Source organism: Cheilinus undulatus, linkage group 16 (genome assembly GCF_018320785.1).
Source record: "Cheilinus undulatus linkage group 16, ASM1832078v1, whole genome shotgun sequence".
NCBI lineage: Eukaryota > Metazoa > Chordata > Actinopteri > Labriformes > Labridae > Cheilinus > Cheilinus undulatus.
Genome location: NC_054880.1, coordinates 31,183,201 through 31,209,843, shown reverse-complemented (window position 1 = coordinate 31,209,843; position 26,643 = coordinate 31,183,201). Strand labels below are relative to the sequence as shown.

General features: G+C 38.4%; 1 protein-coding gene across 1 annotated transcript in view; it reads left to right on the top strand.

Annotated features, from left to right (window-relative positions):
- The window catches only part of khdrbs3 (KH domain containing, RNA binding, signal transduction associated 3), a 216,739-nt gene that overhangs the window by 148,143 nt on the left and 41,953 nt on the right, over window positions 1-26,643 (top strand). Inside the window, exon 6 of the mRNA XM_041809643.1 lies at window positions 8,021-8,201. Coding sequence (XP_041665577.1) covers window positions 8,021-8,201 — 181 coding nt within the window. The remainder of the gene's footprint in view (window positions 1-8,020; window positions 8,202-26,643) is intronic.

Here is a 26,643-nt window from a genome sequence, read left to right as displayed (position 1 = left end):
ACATTCCACACTTTCTCTACCCATAACATCAAGAGCTTTGATTAACAGAGATTTTTTTAAAATCCTAAGCATTTTTATTTTGTTAAATGTTTATTTTGCACTGGAAATGTATGCGACTTTGTTTCCTGTTTGACTGACAGTGGCCTCATTTCAATTTCCGTTCTCTGATCATCGTCTCTGTGTGAATCGTAGACCAATATATAAAAAGTTTTATACCTAGCTTCTCTGGTTTCCTTTTGCTTTATGTTATGAGCTTTCTGTATTTTAAATGAATATGCATAATACCACCACCATAATGCAGACTTTAAGTGTGATAAAGAGGATGGATCACATCCTTTCGAAGAATAAACTCTTATTGCAAGTGCAGAAGACAAATATGCCATGATTTATCTTTTTTGTTGCACATGAGAATATGGATCAGCTCATGGAGAATTTAATGCTGTCACATATTTATCTTTGCTCTTAATATGTTGGAGTTTTGCATGAAGAGAAGCCATGCTTCAAAAGAAGACCTAACTTTCAGTTCCCAAGTGTTTTTTGCTTGAAGGCGGTCTACTTCCAATCGAGTAAACATCCCCCACTGTCCCCGTTAGTCAGAAAATTAGAGAGATTATCGCTTTTTTTCTGCTCCTGCCCCACATCTGCGATGTTCCATCAACATGCTGTGTGGCTAAAATGGATCTCATTGAAAAGAAAATGACCCAGAGAGCAACCTTTGTGGGTTTTCTGCTGCAGCTACAGATCAGTTAACTGCTTTTAACAGAAAGCTCAGCTGCTGTAAGGAGTTCGGACAACATGTATCCAAACCACAAGGTCAGACTGTCTTTGATTTCCATCAGAGCAGCTTGACTTTCCTGCTATCTTGATTACAGTGCAGTTTAGACTCTGGGATGGAAGTTAATTCATCTGGATGACAACAATGGCATATACAGATCTGTATCAGGAGCTTTTATGTCGTCTTTTTTTCAGTCTTTAATGGCTTGCAATTTCTGTAAATTGCTCTTAATAAAGAAGGACAATAAAACATTTTTTTGATCACATTTTCCACAGAAAGACACAAATGTGTTGCGAGTGCACTTGCCGCAAAACATCTTTGTGTGCAGCACAGATGTATTTCCTAGTTCCACCCAAAGCACCCAAGACCAATGTGAAAATATCAAATAGACTCCTATCTAAAGTGGGATTTACACTACAGGATTGTGCTGATTTGGGCCAGATTCCCTCTTCCAACCAAAGCAAGCAAAGGTCCGATCATCTAATGGCTCCAGATTATCTTACAAGATTTTACTTTGGTGTAAGGTCTACCAAGAGTGACTTCACCCTCCCTGATTTGCTCTGAAGATGGTCAGGGCTGCTCAGACTTCAAATTGAAAATATTAAATATATTTAACATTAACCATTAGAAATCCTGTTATGTGGGGGGAACAGTGGGGACAGCTGATTGTGCAGTGTTATTTGGAAAAGGACAACAGCCAATCAGGGAGCAAGCTGACCGGAGAAGGAATCAAAACAAACACAGCAATGATAATAGTAGTAAACATTAGATGGACATCAGAAATAGAGGACCAACTTCTTGATTTGTGGCAACAATATGACATGGGCCTTCTTCTGGGGCCACAGCCTTTTATTTAGCATATTTTAATTACATGAATAGGGAATTTTAATGTGAATGCTTGACTTTGAGTTACAGATTGATATTAGTCAGAAATGTTTGTGGGGTCATAGCATTAGGAATGGTAGCATTCATAAAACCAGGAAGTAAGTAGCATAGTGGAATAGTTAATGGAGTATCACCAGTTAATTCAGCAACAGCTGACTGTGACACAGATTTGATTACATGTAATCAAGTAATAAATGATCATTTAAAAAATGTGTTTTTATTTTTATTTTTTAAGAATACTTTATTTGATTTTAGTAGATTGTAAATGATTCATTCATTGTAAATGACCTCTTGCCCACACTTTGGGAAGCACTGCTGTAAAACATACCACATTCAAACTCAGAAAGAGAAGAGTTGGATTAGAGTTGCTACACAGTGGATGCACCAGGTAGCTAACAGTTAGTACATGAGTGTATGCTATTTAAGAATAAAGACTGCAGTTTGCCATGTATACCAGCATAACAGGCTTAAGTAAATAAGAGTTTACTCTCTGAGCAACTTCAAACTGGACTTTAAGCAACCTGGATTCTGTGCCTCTTCAGTCTTCCTCCAGACTCTTGGACCTTGAAGAGTGGAGAGGCACAGAATCCACATTGCTTGAAGTCCAGTGTGAAGTTTCCACAGTCAGTGATGATTTGGGCTGCCATGGCATCTGCTGGTGTTGGTCCACTGTGTTTTCTGAAGTCCACAGTCAACGCAGCCATCTAACAGGACATTTTAGAGCACTTCATGCTTCCTTCTGCTGACAAGCTTTATGGAGATGATTTCATTTTCCAGCAGGACTTGGCACCTGTCCACACTGCCAAAGGTACCAAAAGCTGGTTCAATGACCATGGTGTTACTGTGATTGACTGGCCACCAAACTGGCCTGGCCTGAACCCCATAGAGAATCTATGGGGTATTTTCAAGAGGAAGATGAAAGACACCAGACCCAACAATTCAGATGACCTGAAGGCCACTATCAAAGCAACCTGAGCTTCCGTTACACCTGAGCAGTGCCACAGGCTGATCGCCTCCATGCCACGCCACATTGATGCAGTAATTCATGCAAAAGGAGGTCCAACCAAGTATTGAAGCATAGAAATCAACATACTTTGTAGAAGCCTGACATTTCTGTTTAAAAAATCCTTTTTTATATTGATCTTATGTGATATTCAAATTTTTTGAGACACTAAATTTTGGGTTTCTTATCTGTAAGCCATAATCATCAACATTTCAAATAAAGGCTTGACAATATTTCACTGTATGTGTAACAAGTCTACATAATATATGGTTTTCACTTGCAGGTAAGAGTGACAAAAAATATTGAACTTTGTCATGATATTCTAATTTTTTGAGATGCACCTGTATATATTATCAAGGGATTAACACCATTAAAATAAATAAATTCTCTATGTGAGAAAATGCACTGAGTTGTTCTGTCTTGGTAATATCAGTCTGGTCTCTCATCTAGCTTTCTCTGTTTAAATAAGTTCACCTTTACAACCTTATCATAGCAGTCAGTGCTACTGTTTCTTTACTGACCAATCAAAACAAAGAAGGGGTGAGACCATGATATTAGCTCTGTAAGCTGCAGTGGCAGAGGATAGACTAATCTTACTTGTCATTGTGGAGGTGCAGTTCCCAGATCCAGAGCTGCTAATGCCAGGACATGAATCCTTTTCACAGTTCTCATGTTTTTTGGTGATATTCCTTTGAATAAAGGGAGAAGTTTAAGCATGAGGAGCAATTAAAGATAGTCTTAGAAGTGACTACCAGAGGTAAAAGAAGTGAGCCACAGCAACAGCTTGGTAAAAGAAATGCTGCTTCAGTAGAAACAGGTCTGAAAGCTTTAGTTTTGAACTTTTCTTCCTAGTGTTACATTTCCATAAAGATATACCATCAGTCAGACATATTCTGACACAGGGCCAGTGTGAACGTTATGGTTATAAGCCATTTGTTTTACAGTCATTTGTACTGTGACCTCCATGAACTGAGTACAGCATTGTCCATGGTGTGCTTTTGTGATAAAGCAAATGTATATTACATAACTGTCTAGGAGGATGAATGCAAAACAAGACTCTGAACCGTCTAAAATCCTGCGATTTCCTTTATTTGTTCAATAATTGACCAAGGCCAGTTTGTGTCTGACCAGTCTCTCTTTCTCTGAATTGTGTTGCTGATTCTGCTCTCTAAGTTCTTTAACAGTATTCTGAATAGAAAAAACTCTTTCTGCTCCTTTACCCATAACAGTGTTGTTAACTGCCTCCAATACTGTCTAAAAGGTGCTTTAAGGTATCAGCATTGCATCTGGATGTATGGAGAAGTCTTAACACAGCATAAGTGAACATATTTTGGCATTTCATTATTAAACTGGGTGTAGTGATGTAAATTTTGTAGTAAATGTATCAACATAAAAGCTGTCTGATCTTGTTGGTGAGAGATTTTGATATTGATTATGTTGTGCATTTTTGCATGCTATTGATCATTTCTGATGTTGTAGGTATGCTTCGGTAAAATGTAACTTAAATCTTTCTTCAGTGTATTTTATACTTTGTTCTTCTGCTTATTCTGTGTGTTCAGAGGCAAAATACTTGGACAGGACTTTAAACAGCCAAGTAGAGTTCAGCATTTCTTAAAACAGAAACTAGGGCTGTCAAGATTAATCACATTAAACATAACAAATTAAGGTGCTGAATCAGTGCATTGTTCTTTCAATAATGATTTCACATCCTTTTGGTTAATCCACGCCACTGCTGCCACAGTGATTTAAAAAAAGTTCGACATTGATCCTTTATGTCTCATTTCTGTTAATAAAAAAAAAAAAAAGGAAAAAAACTCACAGACAGCTCAGTGGGCAATTATAAGCCATCTGTGACCTATGTTAGAAAACATCTACCTTTTTACTGCCCCTTTATTTCCTTTTCAATCCATAACAAGTTCCTTTTTCCGTGGTTATGCTTATGTTAAAATCTCAAATCTGCAAAAGCAGGTCTCTGTCCAAACAGGAAGTCAGTTACCTTTAGTTTAAGACTGAAGAAAAATCCAAAATCACACAAAAGTTTTGAATGCAAAATAGTGAAATTTTAAAATGCAATAAATGGACTACAAAACTACAGGAATTCTGAGATTTATCGCTTTAAAATTTAAATCTTTTGACAAGGATAAATTTGACATTTTTAAATGGCAATGCACCCAACAGGCACACCTGTATCTTAAAGGGAATAAAAGCTGAAGCTCTCTTAGATTTAGTGATGTTAACTCCAAAAGCAAATCAAGGCACTTTCAAGGAGCATAATCCATCCCCTTTGCACCCTGAACAAGAGGATTGTCATTCCCATCCCACCCCACTCCCACAGAAATACTCCTGTCCCATCCTAAGTAGAAAAAAAAACATCCAATCCCACTTCCAGTAGAATAACTCCCACTCCCCTTTTTTGATTTTTTCTTCCCTCCCATCCCATTCATTTGAATAATTAAATATTTATATGGCATGTTAGTGCTCAACTCTCAAGAACTTTTCTAAAATGTGTGACTTCCCTTTAAGCTCTTTAAGTTTGATTGATAGGCTACCTTCACCTTGCTCCATTTCAAAAAGGGTTGTCGCTTGCATTTTTGGGGGAAGTTCTGGCTGCGGCATTGCTGTTTATGGTTTGGGACATGTAGTTTGTTTGACTTGCGTTGCAGTTTTGGGTCTTAAACCCTAAACAAATGAATATTAAAAAGTCAGTTTGCATAGTTATATATAAAAGTTGGTCTCTTGTTATGGTGGTTCACGCTCCTGCTGACATTTTTTACCAACCAGTGCCCAATCACATGATCGAATAATGAAATGACTCCCATCTTGCGAGAATCCCAAATCCAAGGATTGTACACTATATAGATGGTAAAATGCACCTGAACACACCCCAGTTTACTTTGTGCCAAGCACTTCAGAAAATTTAAACAGATCCCTAAATGCTTGTTTAAATGTATATATTAAGCTAAAGAGCTAAATTGAGAAGAAAAACATGACTTAGCTCTAGCATATGAGCATTAAAATGAACTTAAGACTGTTCTGAACTGTTTCTTTATTTTGTTCTCAGTTAAGAAAATGTTCCAGATAAGATAACTTTAAAAAATGTCAGAATCTTCATGAAACTGTGTGAGGGGCAGAAAAAATGTCAGTGTCCCTGCAGAAAATACAGTTTGTTTTGTGTTTATTTATCCAAGGTTTCTTATAAACAATTCACATTCTTATGGCGTGCTCCTGAATCATGCCTACCTGCTAAAAAAAAAAAAAAAAAACATTCACCTTAGGTGATGTCCGCCCATCCTATCCTCCTGCCCATAATATAGATGTCATGGTGGCAAAACCAGAGTCTTTCAAAATAAAAGCATTAATCATTATTAGTTATTTTAAACTAATTTGTTAAGTCTCTCTCCAAAACAAAACATTGACAAATAATTACATAAATAAATGAAATAATGAGACTACACAAAGTCACGTGTATAGCTCCAAAAGCAGCTATTAAAGATTACATTGTAATCTTAGTATTTATATTAAAATGGCTTTTATTTTTTGTCACTTTAGTCATTTAACTTTTATATCTTTGGTCAGTTTTAGTCAGTAAAAAGTCAATAAGAAGTAATAAGTTACATTTGGGTCTTTACTTTTTAGTCAAGGCCTTTATTCTCTTTGAACTTGAATAAATGAGATACACTCATATAGAGCTGAACGATGTGTGAAAAAATCTAATTGCGATTTTTTTTTTTTTGTTTGTTTTATTGTGATTCAATATATAATTATTTTTAGGATGTCATTTTGTGTTCAGTATTGTTTACAAACATAAGCAATATTGCAATTTTGGTTCACAAAGCAAATCTGATATTAATTGCTGTACTGAAGGGGACGATAGTTTTGGATTTTATTCTCTCTTTTTGTTTGAATACTTTATGCATTTTTTTTTTTTGTAGTTTGACATAATATTGTTAAGAGTAGACACAATACAAAGACAGAGGCAAAAAGAAAAACAGAAATAAAGAAATACTGTATGGGAGACAGAGCTTTGCTTCATATTTGTCAGCATCACTTGTATACCAACATAACTTTTTTATAATTCTACTTTCTTATACTCCAGTGACTGGACTAGTTTAGTCTTGTTTTGATTAAGAAGATAATTTACGTGAACAGAAAAAGTAAGATTTTGGTAAACTATTCTTAAAAAGACTCTTAAATTTATGCATAATGTGTAGAGAAAAAAACTCTGCTGCAAAAAAAAATGTATCAAACTGGTATTTTGACATGTTTCAGGTGAAGGAAATATCGCAATGTCTGCGGTTTGAAAATTGCAGCCAGCCATATTGCCATTAAATCTAATTTGCGATTAATTGCCCAGCTCTACACTCATATTTCTACAATAGCAATAGTTTGATTGATTTAGAATAAACTGATGAAATTACTACAGTGAGAAAAAGCATGGATTTTGAATGTCCAACAGTCCAGCACTAACATGTTAGTCTCATTTTGGTCTTCTAGATGAAAACTAAACTTGATTTAAGTGAGAGTTTTTATCATAAGTTATTTTTTAAGCTAGTCTTAGACTAATCTTCCTCATAAAAAAAAAAACAATTTTAGACATAGTTTTAGTTGACAAAAGTAACACTTGTAAGAGTTTCAATTATAAAACATAAAAACCCCAAGTGTCCCTCTTATGGTCTGGCCCTCTTAGAGTCATATGTGTCATTCATTCAACACCTAAAATGTGAAAGAATTAAGACCTTTTCTCCTGATTTGCTTAGATTCTAATACACGCTTTATTTCAAGGAGTAAGCATTTAAAAAAAAACAAATACACAGGGAAATGTCCATGGCTGAAGTGCTTTCTCCTTAAAAGACAGGAGAGCAGTTCAGCAACAAGACACGCTGTGTTTTAAGTAATAGACATGACTCACTTCTCTGTTGACTGGAGGAACTTGCCCTCCACCCTCGCTGTTCCGCTGTCTCCACCTACACATGTAACCTGCAGCTGAACGTATCAAATTCATGGCTACGGTTACAAGTCACTCGTGATTTTGAAGGATATCATTAACACAAGTAGAAGTGCATGAAACAAAGTGACACAATATAGAATAAGCTAAAGCATCTCATCATTAAAACCATGCAAAGCAATTAGACAAATCCCCCTTATAATTACTGCCATAAAATCAACATTAAAATATCAATCAACATAAACATAACCAACATGATATTTACATTTCATTTTGTCTGCTGCATGATCCACATCTCAACTATCATTTTCTACCTCCAATTATGAGATTCTAGCACATTCTCCTCCGACAAAACATAAATAAGTCTGGCTCTTTCATCTGAACCTGTGTGGATGTTTGTGTCTTCTGCCAGGAGTCGAGGAGGAGTTCCTCCCTTGCATGCAGCAGTGCCCCGGGGAGCAGCACCCAGAGGAGCCCCACCCAGCCGGGCTCCATCCTCTAGAGGGAGAGGGGTTCAGAGAGCCAGAGGCGCCCTTCCAACTGCCGGATACAGACCAGCTCCTCCCATAGTTCAGGACACGTACGGTGAATATGTGAGTACACACAAACTCTGAATCTAAAACAGGGGCAGCAATGAAACAAAAGAAGCAGAATTACTCGGCTCATCTTCATGATTATACTTCTCTTTTTAATTGCAGAGACATTTGTTTTTGATCTTTTGTATTATTTTGAATTCATATCTGCAGTACTGGGCCCAAAATATTGTCTGGTTTTGGTCTTTTTTAACTTGTGCAAGGCATGTTGGCTGTTTACTTCCTGATCTTAAAAGGAGCAGTCAGAAATGATCAGCAGCTCATCCGTCTATTAATGGAATAGATGGATGGAGATGACTCATGGACAAATTCTATAATCTATTGCTCTGTATAATCATCTTCTATTAAGGAGTTTCCCAAATATCACTGCAGTTATGGTCCATTAATTTGTCATTGACTCCATAAAATGGTAAACATGCAGCAGACAGAATGACAGAGTCACAGCTAATTTCTTTTTTTTTTTTTTTTGCATTTTTGTCATTCTTAAATGTTTCAGATCATGAAACACATGTGATGTTAGACAAAGATAACCTGTGTAAATACAGTTTTTAAATGATGAGAGATAAAAGCCATCCTACCTGGCCCTATGTGATACAGTAACTGCTCCCTAAACCTGACAAATTGTTGTGCGTCCTTGGTGGCAACAACTGCAAGCAAAAATAGTGAAAAGTTGTAATTAGTCTTTCACATTACTGCAGAAATTTCAGCCCGCTCTTCTTTGCAGAATTGTTTTCATTCAGCCATATTGGAGAGTTTTCAAGAATGAATGGCCTGTTTAAGGTCAGACCACAGTATCTCAATGGGATTTAAGTCTGGAGTTTGACTAAGCCACTCCAAAACCTTCATCTTTTTTTTTAAGCCATTTAGAGATGGACTTTTTAAGATGTATTTTGGGGCTTTTATAGAGATAGTACAGTGAATAGAGCCTTAAACAGAGATGAGAGAGTGAGGAATGACTTGCAGTGAAGGAGCCACAAGCCAGACTTGGACCCACCTGCGTACACGGGGCACGACCTAACCACTAGGCCATCTGCACCACTATTCTTCTTTTCATAAAGAGATGTTGTCCTGCTCAGATAAATTGTCATGATAGCTGCAGCTTCACTAATCACTTCATTTTCCGCCACTGTTCACAGGCTTGTAGTACGATTAAATCATGTATGTACTTACCACCTCATTCTCCTCAAATGATGCTGATCAATCTGTATGTACTCTGACTGAGGGCAAGCCTTAGTGAAAGATCTGACCAATCCATAGGCTTATGTGTAATATTTGAAGCAATAGTTAAAATCAAGTCAGAGCTGCTTTCTGGAATGTTAAATAGCTGGTCTGTGTTTCCCTTACGGTCTGTGATGATTATGTTTTTCTCAGACTGATTGAAAAATCTATTATGATGATAAACATATTTACTGCAAATAAATCAGTCAGTGAAGGAAGATTTATACTTAAGTGCTGTTGTTTGCAGCAACCAGTAACATAACCCTACAGCCTTCTGTTCTGTAGCTTCAAATTATGTCATAAAAACTGTTATAATGCAGTAGTCACACCAAAAAGTGAAGATTAAATCCTAAAATACTCCCTTTTTTTGTTTCGTGTGACTTCTAGAACTCACAGCATCCACGTTTGCCATGATCCGTCTTTGCCATACTTTTGTGCATGCCCTCGCCTAATGGGTTCACTGTGCAGCCTAGAGCAGCTGGATTACAAGTTCACAAGTTCACATGGGATTAAGATGAACAGCATACAAACAACATGTCACTTTGCCTTTTTGATGTTCATTTGCATCCTGTTCTGACAGCACGTTAATCTGGCAATGAGATAAACAATCGTCCGTCTCTGCCTGTTGTTTTAATTTTGAAATTGACTGAATGCTCTGTGTATTCCTGACTACCTGTTTGGGTCAGCCTGCTGTGTTGGGATTGCCTTGTCAATTATAGAATAACACCGGTTACTGTATAGCAACTGTGAGGAGTGCTATGGCTAAGTGATGTCACACTACTAGTGCAGCCTCCTGGTGAGTTTATAAGCTCAAATGTAGTTGAAGTTTTTAGTTTGAGTTTTTTTAGTTCAATATACATATGAGAGATACAAATATCTATCCAACAAGATAACCTTCACTGGTCACTGGTGTCTAGCTGAGGTATGGAACAGTTTTTCACAAAAATGTCAAAAAAATGATCCAATAGTTATCTGAGACATAAGTTAGAATTACGCCTGGGCGATATGGCCTAAAAATTATATAACGGTATTTTTCTTGCCTTTGACGATAATGGTATTATATGACGGTATTACAAAATTAAAAAGAGATCATGCTTTTTAATCCAAATTCAAGTGTTATAAACCCTCTTCTCCCCTTAAAACAAGACTTTGATGGCATACTCAATTTATCTCCAAGTTTCTCTCTAGGTTTATTTCTGTCTAACTGCACTCCAAGTTTCACATTTCATCTCTAACCTGATGAGGTGTGTTAAGCTGCTAATGACTTGAACACGTTTCCTAGTGAAGGCATTCACAATAATAGCATTTCAGAAAAATAACAGCCGCGGACTTTAATTTTGAAGAGCTTGATGGAAGTATTGTGTTTAGCATTGAGTTAGTTCAGCTTTGGCTGCCGTACCGAGAATACAGCTAGTTTACAGCAGCTTTTCTGACCTCATTTAACATCGCAGCCTGGATATTCGACTCACTGTGGACTTAGAAAAGAAAGTCATAAGTTAAAATAGACTTTTAAAAGGTTGTTTATGCTGTTGTAAGAGGAAGAGCTGCAGTGCTGGCCTCTGTGACCAGCCAAATCAGCACTTAGCTTGTGTTACAGCCTCAGGCAGGCTGACAGAGACAGCACACTGACTTAGTTGCGGTACAGCCGTCTGACTTTGAGAGGAAAAAACACTTGACTGCTAACTCACACTGAGACAGGTACGATGATGTCATCAACAAGCGTTATCGCAGTTTGTCGGTAGAGTCCAAATCTCTACCGTAGGCCAAATTTATATCATTTATACCGCATATACTGCGCACCCCTAGTGAGAATCTGAAAAATGAGATTTGCATCCCTGTGTCTATATGCACAATCACTGCTGCAACATCAGGATGAGTGACCTGCAGCTTGTGACACTGAATAAGATACTTTCCTTCCTTCATGCCAAATAATCACAATATTTGCCTAGACATTTCCTCTAATGGGCACAAGTCAGTAAAATAAAAACCACATGAACTAGAGGGTCATATTTTTTAGAAATGACTGCTCTTTCAGAGGATTTTTAGGAACTTCACCACAAATAAAATACCAGTGTTGAGCTTCGAAACAAACTGGAAACATGAATTGGATGATAACAGCTTTATAAAAAAGTTTTCTTTGGGGCTAATTTTAGATTTATTTAATTGTATGGTTATTCCAAAATGAAAACAAGCTTTTTCAGTTATAGATCACAGCTAATACTCAAGGAAGGTTGTTGAAGGATGCAGATGACTTTCTGTAGTTTGGCTGAATTAGGCCACACTGTTATGAAACGTGGCCAGGTTCAATGTCTGTGATCAGGTAGATCTAAATGTTTGTTCCTGGTCAGAGAATAAGCAGACCAATCAGTGTCATATGGGCGACTGAGACTGTAGCAGTGGGCATGGTTTAGCAAAAGTGACTTTAAATCTTTAAATAATGGCTGCCAGTTAAGAGATTTACATGGATGCAGCCACAGCACGTTTTAACAGAACTGGACAAAAGTTTTTCATGGTAGATGACGTATTGTTGCTCCTCTCCTCACTGGCTTTGGCAAGCTTTATTTACCAGCTGGCTCCACTGATAGTGCACCAAGATAACAGCTGCCTCTCAAGCTCTCCTTATGTAACTTACTCCCTTGGGTGCCAACTACGTCATATGTGTTGTTGCTTTGATTGGCTTGTAGAGAGACTGTGGTAGACGGTAAGTTCAGCCAAGCACCCTTTAAAGTTTTTTCAAAGGTTTTTCCCATCCAAAAGCACTGAGTAAGAGTCTTGTCTTAACTTTTACGTTAGCCATATTTTGCTGCTGTTTTTGCCTTGCACACAACAAATGTGTGCATATAGCTAGCTAACCTTTTCCCACCAGACAGTGATAGTGATATGTGTGTCTATGTTTTTCACTGTTTGCTTAAACTGACCTTTTAGAGTGCAGTAAGTATGTGTAGCTGTTTGAATATCACTCTGTATGAGTGTACCTTTAACATGCATGCGGCACTGAATAATCTTCCTTTCGTGAGTTGTAGCATAGAATATGAATTTGTTTTTCCACCATTATTCTTATTTGGTCTTGTAGCATACCTGCACAGTCTTATGGGAGCTGGCTGTAATATCAACAGCTACCAGAGATGAATATATTAGGCTTAGAGTCAGAGCCTTTGTGCGTTTGCCAAGAGAGTCCCAGCCGCACTGTCAAGGCAAGTTCCCCAGAGACCCCGGCATCAACGTAGCATATTTAGCAGATAGAGGGAGGAGAGGAGGTGGCCTGCGTTGGAAAATTGCCCCAGCAGCCCATACCTAACCACATCTGACAGGTTTATTCAGAGGTTGCAATTCAAATGCGTGGAGGTCGTGGAGAATGGCTCCTGGACCAGCTGTTTCCCATCATTGTCACAGTTGTAAACTGCATCCCCCAACACCTGCACCTGTGTATCTGGGTGCAAAAAAACAGAGCCCCAACATCTGCTGCATGATAAATGTAACCACATCGCGACAAATTAGAGGCAGGATGAGTCTGACTCTATTTTATTTGAATACATCACTATTCCAGGACAAGTGTTCTCCATCGGACAAATAAGCTCTTGTAATCATCAGTGAAATGACGAAGAGGGGTTTCGTGTTGTTGCCTTCATTTATCTTTGATTCGTATTCACTCATATGGTGTTCCCATCGTGCTCGTTTTTCTGCACGACATCGCCATGGGCCAAAACATTTGTTCAGCTGGAGGCGATTTCTTCCCCTCTCTTGTTTTGAAAAACAGCACCAGACCGAGGGTTACCTCTCAGTGATTTTGTCACAAAGACGCATGGGTGTACATTATCTTTGCCTGGATGTTTTGTGTTTTTTTTTGGTTTACACAATCCACTCATGTTAAATCTTGTATTGAAAGCAGTGTAAAAACGACTCCAAATTCAATTGTTTCCAAACTAAATGACAGCAATGTTATTATCCTGTGATCCAGTCTTGGCAGCCCCATCAGTCTTCGATGGCTTAAATGACTGCAGCCAAATCTCATTTCATGTAATTCATCGAGTACATTGTGATCTCCATCCTACCTGCTGCTAATCCCATCGGGGAAGAGTTAAACAGGATGTAATTCTCATTTAGAAATGAGGCTGCATGTCATCTTTTGTGTGCTGTTACAACATTGCCAATATATAACCCACAGCGGCTAATCAAAGTCCCAGGCTTCCCGTCCATGCTTAATCTAAAGCCTGTATTTTCTTGCTACAGTACGTGTTTGTGTTCAGATGCTTTATTCCTTAAGGTGATAAGACCAAGAAATGTGCAATACATGTCCGCTGCTCCTGTTTATGTAAAATCCTCCAGACACAGTAATCTTTCTTGAGCCTTGTGGGTCCTTGCTGAGCATTTAGAAACCTCTTCCCCTCAGGCACTTCTCTGCTTGTCCAGCCCCGCTGAGAGCCAACCATTGTTAATTGAATCATGTCTATGGCGCCGTCCTTGCAGTCAGTTTTATCTAAATTGCGAGAAATGATGAAGAAAATATTTCAGATACAGTTATAAAGATAAAGACACATACTCACATCAGACAAAACCAGTAGTTTCTGCTGGGAAAAGTATAAATCTTTAATCTCTTACAACAATGAGACATCGGGAATTCCCACGAAACATAAACATTTATCAATGAACATTTTTTTTAATTCAGAAACACTAACCAAGAAGCTGTATTTTAGAAATAGCATGTTATTTTGGGCTTTATTTTCAATGACACGGGTTAATGTGTCAGCCTATCACCTCAGACTGGACCAAAATATTCCAAAAAATGATTGATAAAAAAGCCAAGATGGCTTAGGAGTGCTGCTGTCACGTATTTGTAAATATCAAACACAGGTGCTCTTAGGTCTCAAGGAAAAGTTCATGATGTCAGGAACGGGGGGGAGGTCAGACTCGTATTCTGTTGTGGGTAAGAAGAGTCATAACCAGAAAAAACTAAGGCACACTGTGTTGAAAAAGTTAAAAAGCCTTTAATAAATGGGCTAAAGCGCCTACGCATTTCAACACACAAAGTCTTCATCAGGGCATTTAAAAACAAGTGACTGTTCACAGATTTTCAAGGCTGTGGCAGCTGCCTTACAGTCAGTCAACTGCTTCTCAGGTGCAGTGAGAAAAGTGGATGTGCACTCTTAATTGGTGCACTCCAACAAAGCAAACTCAGAGCAAGAACAATAGTTACACAATCAGCAGATAATGATCCACAGAGCTCTGCCATTCTTTTGCTAATTTTCATATCTAGTGAGGGGGAAAAATGACCTACAGATATGGGATGTAGTCCAGCTCCTCATTTAGTCCTGGACTAGTTGTAGCCTTTAGCTGAAAATCCAATAAGTCTCTCTTTGTAATAGTTTCTTCAGTTTATCTCCTCCTCTTCTGGACATTTCTATGGCCTCTATGCCAATGGCTTTAAGAGAATCTGGATTGCACCCATGATGCTGCTTGTAATGTTTGGCCATGGGATAGACTTCATTTCCAATCCGGATAGCGTACTTATGTTCAGCAATTCTTTTTTTAAGTTGTCTTTTTGTTCTTCCCACAAAGAAAAATCCACATGGGCACTGAAGATGATAGACAACATAAGTCGTATTACAGTTGATAAATGATTTTATGTCTGCTCCGGGCCGACAACTTCCATCCTCCTAAACTGAAGAAGAAAGAAAGAACAAAGAACTCATCAAACCATGTAAAACTGTTGCTACAGAGTTGGAAGCACAGCATTGTCCAAAATGTCTTGGCTTTCTGAAGTTTTAAGATTGGCCTTCACAGGAGATATAAGAGGCCTCACCCAAAGCCTAAAAACAGCCTCATACCATTATCCTTCCTTCACCAATCTTCACAGTTGACACAATGCAGTCAGGAAGGTAACGTTCTCCTGGCATCCGCCACACCCAGACTCACCCATCTGACTGCCAAACAGAGAGGTGTGATTGGTCACTCTACTGAACATGTTTCCACTGCTCCACAGTCCAGTGTCGGTGCATTCTACACCATTCCATCTGAAGCTTGGCATTGAACTTGATGATGTGAGGCTTGCATGCAGCTGCTTAGCTAAAGAAATCCATTCATGAAGCTCCCGCCGCACAGTTGTTGTACTTACATCAGTGCCAGTAGAAGATTAGAACTTCTTAGCTATGGAATCAGCAGACCTTTGTCAACTTTTACGCACAATGCCATTGTTGACCCCATTCTGTGACTGTATGGGATCTTCCATTTCGTGCCTAAGTTGCCGCTGTACCTAAACTCTTCAACTTTTTAATATAACTTACAGTTGATTGTGGAATATCCAGTAGAGATGACATTTGGCAAACTGTCTTATTGCAAAAAAATCGAGTCTGTATGTCTACGTGCTTGATTTTACACACCTGTGGCAACAGGTCTGATTGAAACACCTGAATTCAGTAATAAACAGGCATGGCCAAATACTTTTGTCCATATAGTGTAAACTGAGAGTGTAGGTTTAAGCTTGAGGGTTGCGTCACCAGAAAAATTTAAAATTCCTTCCAAAAAAGAAATCTTCTTGTGAGGGACAGCAAAATAAATAAACAATTCTTTGAATTCTATTCTTTCAATGTCTATCTTTCACCTCCCACATGAATTTTAACATTAATGCCATCATTTACACTGTTATGATAAATGTGTAAAAATGACTGATTACTGATTATCCAGATAACAAAATAGGCACATTTACCTCAAATCTGTCTTCTTATCCAGCAATTCAATCCATGGGGATACACATTACTTTTTTGCACAGTTGGTAATATTTAGTACTAAAATCTACAACTTCTGTTTATATATGAGCAGAAAATGGTTAGAGGCTCCTGTTTTGGTTGTCATTGTGGCAGCAACACGTTACCCCCTTCCCTCCCCCCAAATAATTAATAATGCAAAGACAGTAAAAATACAATTAAAAGTAAAAGAATAGTTTCTTGAGAAAACAACTGCAGCTCATCAAAGTGCAAATACTTTTAACCAGAGATAATTGGAAATCAGTGTGTCATTTTGCACATGCATTCCTGCACATATGTATAACAGTGTCAAACACTATATTTGATTAGTAAATAAAGAGCCTTAAATCCAGACGTAACATCTTGATGTTTGTTAATGATCATGTTGTCGACCTCACTTCTCTATAATGGCTCAATTGTTCTGTTACATGTTAATACATCTTTGCATTTAAAATTCTGGGAAGTTGCTCTGTACCTTCAGAACTACATAATCTCTCATAATGTGGACATGCTCCCTTTGTTTCTGCTGCCAAAGGATCTCTGCTGATGATAAGGCTTCAAGTTGCATATCACACACATACTGACTGTGCTCTGCATCAGAGAGATGAGAAAAAACTGGGGATCTAACCCAAGCCAGCCCTGTTCACATAAAAGACTGCACTCTGGCATTTGAAAAGCACTGCACCACATTGAGGCTCATCCACATTTTTTAGTTTTATCTTTTGAATGGTTGATAAAGCTGATTGTCTTAATTATTTTATACCAAAACACCAAGGGTTTACCAGTTAAGAGTCTTAACACAACCCTTTCCTTGCATTGCATACATTCCACCCACATTATGTTTTCTTACCAGTTAAAGGCACCTGAAAGACACTGGCACTGGCATGTTTTGCACAGTTCATTTTTTTCTGCTTTCTGCAATTCAAAGGCATGTTGTGTCTGATGAGTCTGTGATACCCTCAGGTTTGTGGAGCATTGTCCATATGTTAGCCTAGTGAGAAACTGGCGAGCTGTCCAGGGGGGACTCAGCCTCTTTAAAGGAGAGCTTTGAGAGATCTTTGACCCCACTGCACAGGATAAGTGAAAACACCTTAGTTTTAATATTACAATCCATGTCAAAGGTAATCTGTATGCCAGGATGGCTAACCTTTGTAACGGGATGAGTTTTCCTGACAATACCTGTATGACAACAGTGGATGGACTTGATATAAAATTTTCACTACAAACAAAGGAAAAAGGATAAGAAAGCAAAGGTGGTGAAGAAATAACAGTACAGAAAGTAAGACATTTGTCAAGTGTAGCACAGGGTAGTGATACTTCAACTTGATGCATGGTCCAACTTTTTTGGCATCCTCAATCTGATCGCTTGAGTTGTATTTCTAACCTTGCAGCAGAAAAGTTTCTGTAAATTCCAGCCTTTTCAGCTTTCTGGAATATGCTGTCAGGAGGAGATGAATAAATGACACCCAGCTTTGGGAAATTTTAAGACCAAGACGAATGACCGGGGGTTACAGATGCTTGGTTATTGTTTTTCTTACAGCAATAACATGGGGTGTTATTTTGCTTTTATAGTTAAAAAGTTAAGAGCAATGTGTGGCACAGCTGTGCGGAGGCGCCACATTTATCTTTGAACAGATGGTATCCTAGTCAAGCCGCCTGAGAACACGGCTTTACATCTTCTTTTGATTTGCTTAATTTTTCTCGCTCTGTTGTTTGCATATCTGACACCTTTTGGGTCTTAGCGCAGACCTTGCAGCATGTGCAGTTCTCTCCAAAGTTCATAATGTGAGGACAATGTGTCATTAAAGTCATTTGGATTTAGTGCAGGGAACAAATCCAGTGGCTGAAAAGCCTGCTCTGGGTGTCAGCGGCATCCTATCTGTTTCAGTGGTATTGTAGAGCACAGTGGAGCGGCTGTGATACCGCTGTCGTAACATGCAGTGCCAGGCCCTCTGTTAGTCTTCAGTGGCCTCTGAGGCCGGTCCTTATCTTTTAACAACACGCCTCTCAGCCATCCGCTGGCATACAAATGAAAGACTCACTTAGGGGCTGCTCTCACTCTCTCCACTCTCTGTCTCTCCTCCCCCCTCCAACCTCTCACTGTCACACTAATCCTGTTTAGTGATGGAAACACTGTGCCGATGCAGAATTGTCATCCTATTGTGCTCTCCTAGATATTTTGAGTAAATGGTATATCAATTTAAAACACATCAGATGTAACAATGGCTTCAATCACACTATCGTCACTGCTTTCCATTTTAAGCGTGTTTTTCCGTGTGTCAGGCTCTGAAGAAAGGAATCATTTGAAATGTGTCAACTTGATTTATAAACCAGGCATGTTTCTGCTCTCAGCTCACTTGTAACTCAATTATAGAGGAGCTGCTCTAATAAATGGCAATAACATGCCATTGTTAAACTTTAATGTGGTCCTTATACCAGCTAGTGCTGTCCAATGTGAGTGGACGGCACCTAGATGGAGTCACCATTCAGACCAGTGGAGGACTCTGTTAACACTAATGACAAATGGCTTGTGCTGAAAACTAATCAGGGCATCTAGTACCTACTCTGCTCAGGCTGGCTCCATATTAGACCGTTCTGGCCTGATTTCGGACCTCATTTGCCCTTCCAGTGGTCAGGGGGGTGTGACCCAAGTAAGGGCTTGGTGCAATTATTTGTCAAAATACTCCTTAACTGTGTGGTGACACTACGCTTATTTTCCAAACCCAATTCCAAAAAAGCTAGGGGTGCTGTAAAATGCAAATAGAAACAGAAAGCATGATTTTCAAAGCTCAAAAACCCATATTTTATTCACACTAAATCATATACAGCATATCAGATGCTGAAGCTGAGATATTTTACCATTTCATGAAAAATACTGTAAATTTGAGGGCAGCAACACATCTCATAAAAATAGGGACAGGGCCTTGTTCCTTATTGGGTAGCATCCCCTCCTCTTTTAACAACAGTCTGTTAGTGCCTGTTTTAGGAGATGAATGTTGTCCCATTCTTGTCTGATGTAGGATTCCAGCTGCTCAGCAGTCCTGTGTCTTCTTTCTGGGATGTTTGAAATTTATGATGTGCCAAATGTCTCCTATTGGTGAAAGGTCTGGATGGCAGGCAGGCCAGTTCAGCTCCCTCCATGCTGTTGTGATGGATGCAGTATATGGTTTAGTATAATCTTGCTGAAATGTGCAAGACCTTTTTTTAAAGAGGCATTGTCTGGATGGGAGCATATGCTGCTCTAAACCTCTATTTTCAGCATTGATAGTGACTTTCCAGATGTGTCAGCTTCTGTTTGATTCATCTGACCACAGAACAGTTTTCTATTTTGCCTCAGTCCATTTTTAATGAGCTTTGGCACAGAGAATATGACATGTCTGGAAGTGTCCCTGAGCCCATGCAGTGGGCTTTCCAGTACAGAATCATGCCTGTTTTTAATGCAGTGCTGCCTGAGGGCTTGGAGATCACGAATATCCAAAACTGACCTTTGGCCTTCTCCAGATTCTCTGAATCTTTTGATGATACTATGTCCTGTGGGATATTCAAAGTCTTAGCAATTTTATGTTGTGAAACATTTTTCCTAAATGTTTTCACAGTTTTTTGATGCAGATATGCCACAGCCTAAATCATTACAAAGTGCTTCTCCAGTTGTTTTTCATTAGTACTGCTTACTTTTCCAGCCTTTTGTTGCCCTGTCCCTACTTTTTTAGATGTGTTGCTGCCATCAAATTTAGAATTAGCAAATACCTTTCATGAAATGGTTTGATGTTGTTTATGGACCCAAGCTTTTTTGGAATTGGAGTTGTGCTACTCCCAGTTTAAGCCTACAGACATAATGACAGAAAATGACAGTTTTGTTCTTATATTTGTTCTTATATTGTGTGGTGTGCAACGAGATGACCAGCACAGCACGGCACACACTAACAGAACTTTAACTGTCTCGTGTGTTGCCAGCCTAACTCTGTATATGGACTGCATCAGACATACTGCTTTGTGTTTAACAGCACAGAACTGCTCACTATGACATGAAAAGCCAGGCTGTGAATGTAGTGTTACGGCAGAATATCTCTCCATGGTTGTCGTCCTTAAAACTATAGTGCAGTAGCATGTAGACAATGCCCAGAGGGAAGTGGATGATAGAAATTGTGATACCTGCTGATACAGGTAAAGCACAGATGGAAGCTTTTGACTCGATATTTTTTTAAAAGAGAAAAACATCACCAAACATGGTTTGCCTTTTTCCACATTTGCCTTCTTATTTAATTCTGAAGTGATTATATGAATTATAATGTCCCCAGACTATTTTAACAACCATGTAGTCTGATTTTTGTACAAGAATTTTCAAATATTCAGTCAAGATCCCAAATTGCCATCATCTTTTCTATTACTTTACTTTTACATGATCTTCTGTTTGCCCCGTGCCTTGTGTGAGATGTTCTAATACTGATATATGTAAGTTGTGCATTTTCAGCATTTTTAATGAATCAGCACCTCTAAGAATCAAATGACAGATAAAATCCTATACTTGGCCATTTGGACAGCCTCTGGACAGGCTGTAGAAAAGAATTCTGGTTTGCAGCTCTATCCCCAGCTCCTCCTGTCCACATGCCAACATGTCCTCCAGCAGGACAGAGAAGCCCAATTGCTCCTGATGGTCGCTCACTGCCTTGCAGTGCAGTTTTCTGTCATTGTGACTGATAAAACACTCATAATACACTTTTTTTTTCACCATGAAGTAGGTGATAATAAAAACTGTATGATATGGATCAATCAAATTGTGAAAGTTTATGTCATGTTGAAAATATAATATAAAATACAAAAAGTTGATAAATGTCATTCATTATGTGAAGTGCTTGTATTGTTTTCCTCTAAATAAAGTTTAACAACAATAATGTACAGATCAGTTGAAGCTGACTGTAATGGTCTCTATACAGGAGTGAACACATTCTGCATGGGGAGATAACATTTTCTTTAAATCAAAACGTAGGCCTTAAATGGGTTTCTACTAAACAGGAGTAAATAAAGTCAATTGGAGAATGTTGACACACATTTTGACTGTATAAATGAAATGTGTCTTTGTTTTTTCAAACCTCTGTCTGGTCTAAATGATAAATACGTAACATGGCAGCACATCTTGTATTAAGCCAAGTCATTTTATTTTTTTTGGTCAAAGGATTTTGACCCTCATTGATTTATAAAGTCAATAAAAGGGAAAAACATTCAACTGGGTGAGTACTTTATACCAGCTCGGTTTAATATTCTTTTCAAATCCAACAGTGCAGAGAGACACAGAGAGAGAAGTGAATGGTTGATCAACATTGAGATTATTAGAGAGGGAGCGCTGGTTGTTACAAAGCAGTGATTCAGAGTAACGGCATGATATTCTTCACTGTAGTGGCAGCATCACCTCACCATGCTCTGCCTTTACACTACTTCACGGTGCGCCTGTGCCCAGTCACCACATCTAAAGAAAACCCTGGCAGCCGAAACTGAGGGTGTTGTATATGAGCTGATAAATGTTGAGCAACAGTTGTTTATAGTTGCATAAATAATAGAGAAGACATCACAGGTGATGTAAGGAATCAAAAACACGAAAGTGCATTCAACATTATGAAAACAGCAATATTTTGGGTTTTCACTTGGAGAAGAAAACCAGTAGATGAGCATCTTTCTGGTGCACTCCAGCTGCACTTTACCTCTAGTGCTTCCTCCAAGAATCACAGGAAGAGGCTGTCACACTATGCCCTGGTGTCAGACTGTGACAGGCTGGGGGCTGTGGTGAAAGGTGGGGGTGTGAGAGAAAAACAAAAAGGTAGAAAGGGTTTCGGTTTGTGTAAAATACTCTATACATTCTTTGTACAATAGAAAGCTATTTATTATTTTTATTTATTTTTTCACCACAATGACGTGTGATAACAAAAGGAGAAAAGTAGTCATGAAGTTCCCACTGAAGACCCTAGATACTTGTACCTGCATCAGTTCATACATGACCAATCCTCCTGCTGCAGCCTACACAGATCATTATTTTTAATCCTGTTTTGAGTACATTATTGTGAGCGTTTGTTGACACTGCTGACGTGAACAGGGGAGCACCGGAGCCCGAGGGCAGTAAAATCTCTCTTATGGCTGTTTCCCTACATTAAATGACAATTCTGCAACCGAGATGCACCGTATCAAGACACTGTGATGTTAACATGTTCCTTTTCCTTTTATAGTCCTGCTGGCGAAGAGGTGACGTGCCCGGGTGTTCTTTGACAGTAATGAGTTGTAAAAAATAACAACAGCAGTGTTTACATCAGTGTGTATTTAAAGCTAAGCTGATATCTGAGTTACCGTGGCACAAATCCTGTGTTAGATATAAGAATCTGTTCACATGAGCACAGCATCATTATATTTGTTCTTACGTATCAGTTTTAAATACCCTTAATTAATTTATTTAATACTTGCAAATTTTCTCTTCCTGGTGTGGTAAAATCTTACATTTAAATGCAGTATTGTTGTAGTGTAAGTCAAAATCTAACTGGCAGTTTGTTGTTTCTTTATGTATTTATTGTAAGGGAGGGTGCACATTAATGAATGTGGACATTATAATGTGCCAGATTCTAGCCAGAGGCTAATATCCATAGTCCCCAGCAGGTTGATGGTATACATAAAAGTGTACATCAAGTACTGTATGTTACTTAAAGAAAATAAAAATAAAACATAAAATCAGACAACACAGTGAGACCAAACAACATAAACATAACAATATTATACAAAGAGCCACATATAACAGTACAGAAACTGGCTATATGACTTTTGTTAAGACTGGTCAGGAATGAAGTGACCATTTTAGTTAAGGTTCACAAGGATGATAGAAAGTGTTGGAGCACCAAAGTGCTGGTGTATTGCACATGATCATTAATGTGCTTGAGAAAACTGCACATTTGCCAAGTGGGGCAAAGTCAAGCTAATACACGTCGATGCATATGTGTGTATTTCTTGGCAGCCAAGGTCAAGCTCAACAGCAATTCTTTCGTCTGGGTATTCCCATTCCTGCTAATACGCCTGAAGGCCACTGGCAGTTTTCGGGCCTTCAGGACATCTACAGCACGACCAGGGGCTTTTGGCAAGTCTAGTGCCCGCTCAGACATTACCCTAAGCTGTGTTTACTCTCCACATCCACCCCTCACTCCATTCTTAAGGTGCAGATGTTGCTTTCTCAACAGATTATTTTTCTATGCTCCTAATATGCAAGGACATTGAGAGTACCACCAGGGTTGTATCAATCCTCCTCCCGTCCAATGATGACCTCAGGGGGGCTTACTCGCCACATCTGCTTCAGCCTCAATTTTTGACTCAAACATGCCTTGAAGCTCTGCACAGGACTGTATATGTTTTGTTTTTTTATGTGATAAAATATTTAAGTGCATTTTGACCTAAAGTACAGATCTTTTCATTCTAGGAATGTCTCTTTAAGACAGGAAGATTATGCAAGACAGGTATCCTGATACAGCCTGGTTTCAGCAGGATAAAGGAAATTAATATTATTATGTGCTGTCACATATTTCACTAATATTTAGATGCCAAGTATCTAATTTGTCATTGTCAGATTTTTGTACGCCACTGTATTTTTAGATTTAATTCTAACTAGATTTTTTTAGGGGTGTTTTGTAATAATAATGAAGGGTCTGGGTTGGAGGACAGACACAGTCTCTATAATCTATTATTCAGGTATTGAGAAGTTTCCAGGCTTTTAGAAAGCCTACATATTATCACCCCTTTTTTTTTTTTTTTTGAGAGAGAGAGCAGGGGTGGTCCATTTAGATTCACATCAGCAGATACTGATGTTTCTCAGGTCCTTTTAGCATGTTGTAAAGATGCAAAAGTTATGTTTATGTCTCCTACAGACAGACAAAGAGCAGAGGAGGTGGAGAAGACACCGTCTGGATTGCAAATCACATCAGCAACTTTACCACTGTATTTATTCAAAGTCACTGGGTGTCTTGTTCACATTGTATCCAAACAGGAATCAGATTGATCTAATTTTAGATCATATAATATCAAGGTTTAATATTTTGGTACAGTGAAGCCTTTTAAGAGGTTTTGACCATTCAATGCTCATATACTCAAGGGAAATATTTTGTGATTGAGCCTGCTGTTCTAATCACAGCTTACATGATTTTACTTTTTGTCTTCCTTGCGCTTCATTTAATATTCATAACAGTGCTTGTTTATTCCAGCCGGCAACACCTAGTGTATCATCGGAAACATCTTTTAAATAGATCGAAATAGAAACGTCCCAGAGTTTTGTGAGAAAACAGGCATTTTCTGACAACAACAGAAGCTTTATTTCAATTTCAAATGGGATGATGTTTCTGGCAATGCACACACTTTCTTCAGAAGGTATCTTTTGGTTAAAGCTGTTTACGTTTCAAAGACTTCAGCTGGGGCTTTGAATGAAAAGCGGGTTGTTTTCTTATTCTGCTAATTGTAACCTGATGCTTGTGCCTGTTTTTTTTTGTTTTTTTTTTCTTTCTGTGTTTGGTGGCTGTCACTGACGTGTGAGAATAAGAAGCTCTCAGGAAAGGTGTCTGTTATTGTTTAGTAATCCTTCTCACTTTACCCCTGAGCTTGAACCATGTAAAATAAGAAACTAGCAATTAACTCTATATGAGCGTCACAGCCGTAATCAAATCCTACTTACATTTCAAAGGTCATCAAACATGATATAAACATGCAAGGATCAAGACAGAACACAGCAAGTAGCAAGAAAAGTACAAGAAAGTTTGAAAAGCAAGAGAATATGAAAAAAAAATCAAAGAGTGACAGCTACTGAAAGCAAAGTCGTAGAAGTTTGTTTTTAAATGTCAAATGTAAAGTGGTCACAGAGTTTGCTTCACTTATAGCTTTGAAAAGGAAGATACCGTTCAATGCAAAGTACAGAAACAAGTTTTCTTGTTGTTATGAAAGCACGTATTCAACAGGCTGCAGCAGACTGCATTAACTCTGAACGACCATAATCATAAAGAGTGATGCATTTTGGCCTGTTAAAGAAACTTTTTGGGGCTTTTAAAAACAAAAAAACTGAAGAGTTTTAATTACCAAGAAGCTAGTTCTGGTAAGCTAAACTTTAGTGAGTATGCTCTTTTTCTTTTTCTCTCTCTTTTTCAGTTCCAAAAAAGTTGGGATGTTGTGTAAAATGTAATAAAAACAGTGATTTGCAAATCATTTTAACCAATATTTGATTGAAAACAACACAAAACAAGCTTTTTAATGTTCAAACTGATAAGCTTTATTGTTTGGATGGCTGCAACATTTCCCATAATAGTTGGGACAGGGGCAAGAAAAGCCCAGGAAGTTGTGGAAGGATTTCACCGTCTATTCTGTAATATCATCAAAATATTCAAACAATCTGGAGAAATCTTTGCACCTATGAGGTAAGGCCCAGAAACAACACTGAATTTCTGTGACCATAGATCCTGTAGTGTTAGTGATTTCCCACATGGCTTTTGGTGAACTGAACTCTTCAATAGAGGCTTTCTCTTTGACTCTCCCATAAAGCTTTGACTGGTGAAGAACCAGGGCAACATTTATTGTATACAGAGTCTCTCCCATCTCAGCTGCTGAAGCTTGGAACTCTTTCAGAGTAGTCAAAGGTGTCTTGGTGGCCTCTCTCACTAGTCTCCTTCTTTCACAGTCACTCAGTTCGTGAGAAGGCCTGATCTAGGCCGATGTACCAGTCACACATTCCTTCCATTTCTTGATGCAGGGTCTGTGATGTGAAGTATTTTTCATCCATTCCCTGATTTATACTTTTCTTTCTTTTTTTTTTAAATTTCATTTGCTTTTTTCAATAACAACAAAAGCAAAAAATACAAACATACAAACAACATCTGGTGTCAGAAAAGAGTAGTCCATTTAGCCTCAATTAAAGTTGTCCATTCTTTTCATGTTCTGTGAACAGATTTAAAGTTGGTCCATTTTTCCCGCTTTGGGGTGCGTATGTAAATTTCTCCATATCATGTAGTTCTTCCACAATGTCCAGCCAGCTTCTCTGATTGGGGGGGTCCTCCTTACACCATTTCCTTGTAATAGCCTTCTTTGATGCCGCAAGAAGTGTTTCAACCAAGTCTCTGTCTTTAGCCAGTATGTTTTCTTGTGTTATATTACCCAGGTATAATACCTCAAAAGTCATGGGAAGCTCATATCCTGATATTGCTTTCATTCCTTTCCCTACTTCTTCCCAACATGTAGTTATTTTCATACAATGCCAGAAAACATGGGTATAACCAACATCCTGCTCTCCACACTTTCTCCAGCAGGGCTGTGAGACCAGCAGAAATCTTTTCTTCAAACTAGGGGTGACAGAAAATCTGACAATATTCCTCCAGCAGAATTCCCTCCAGTATCTAGAGCTAGAAGTCCTCATCTGTGTCCGGCACATGTAATACCACTCCACTTCTGTTATTTCCCTCTTTATTTGCCTTTCCCATTTGTCCCTT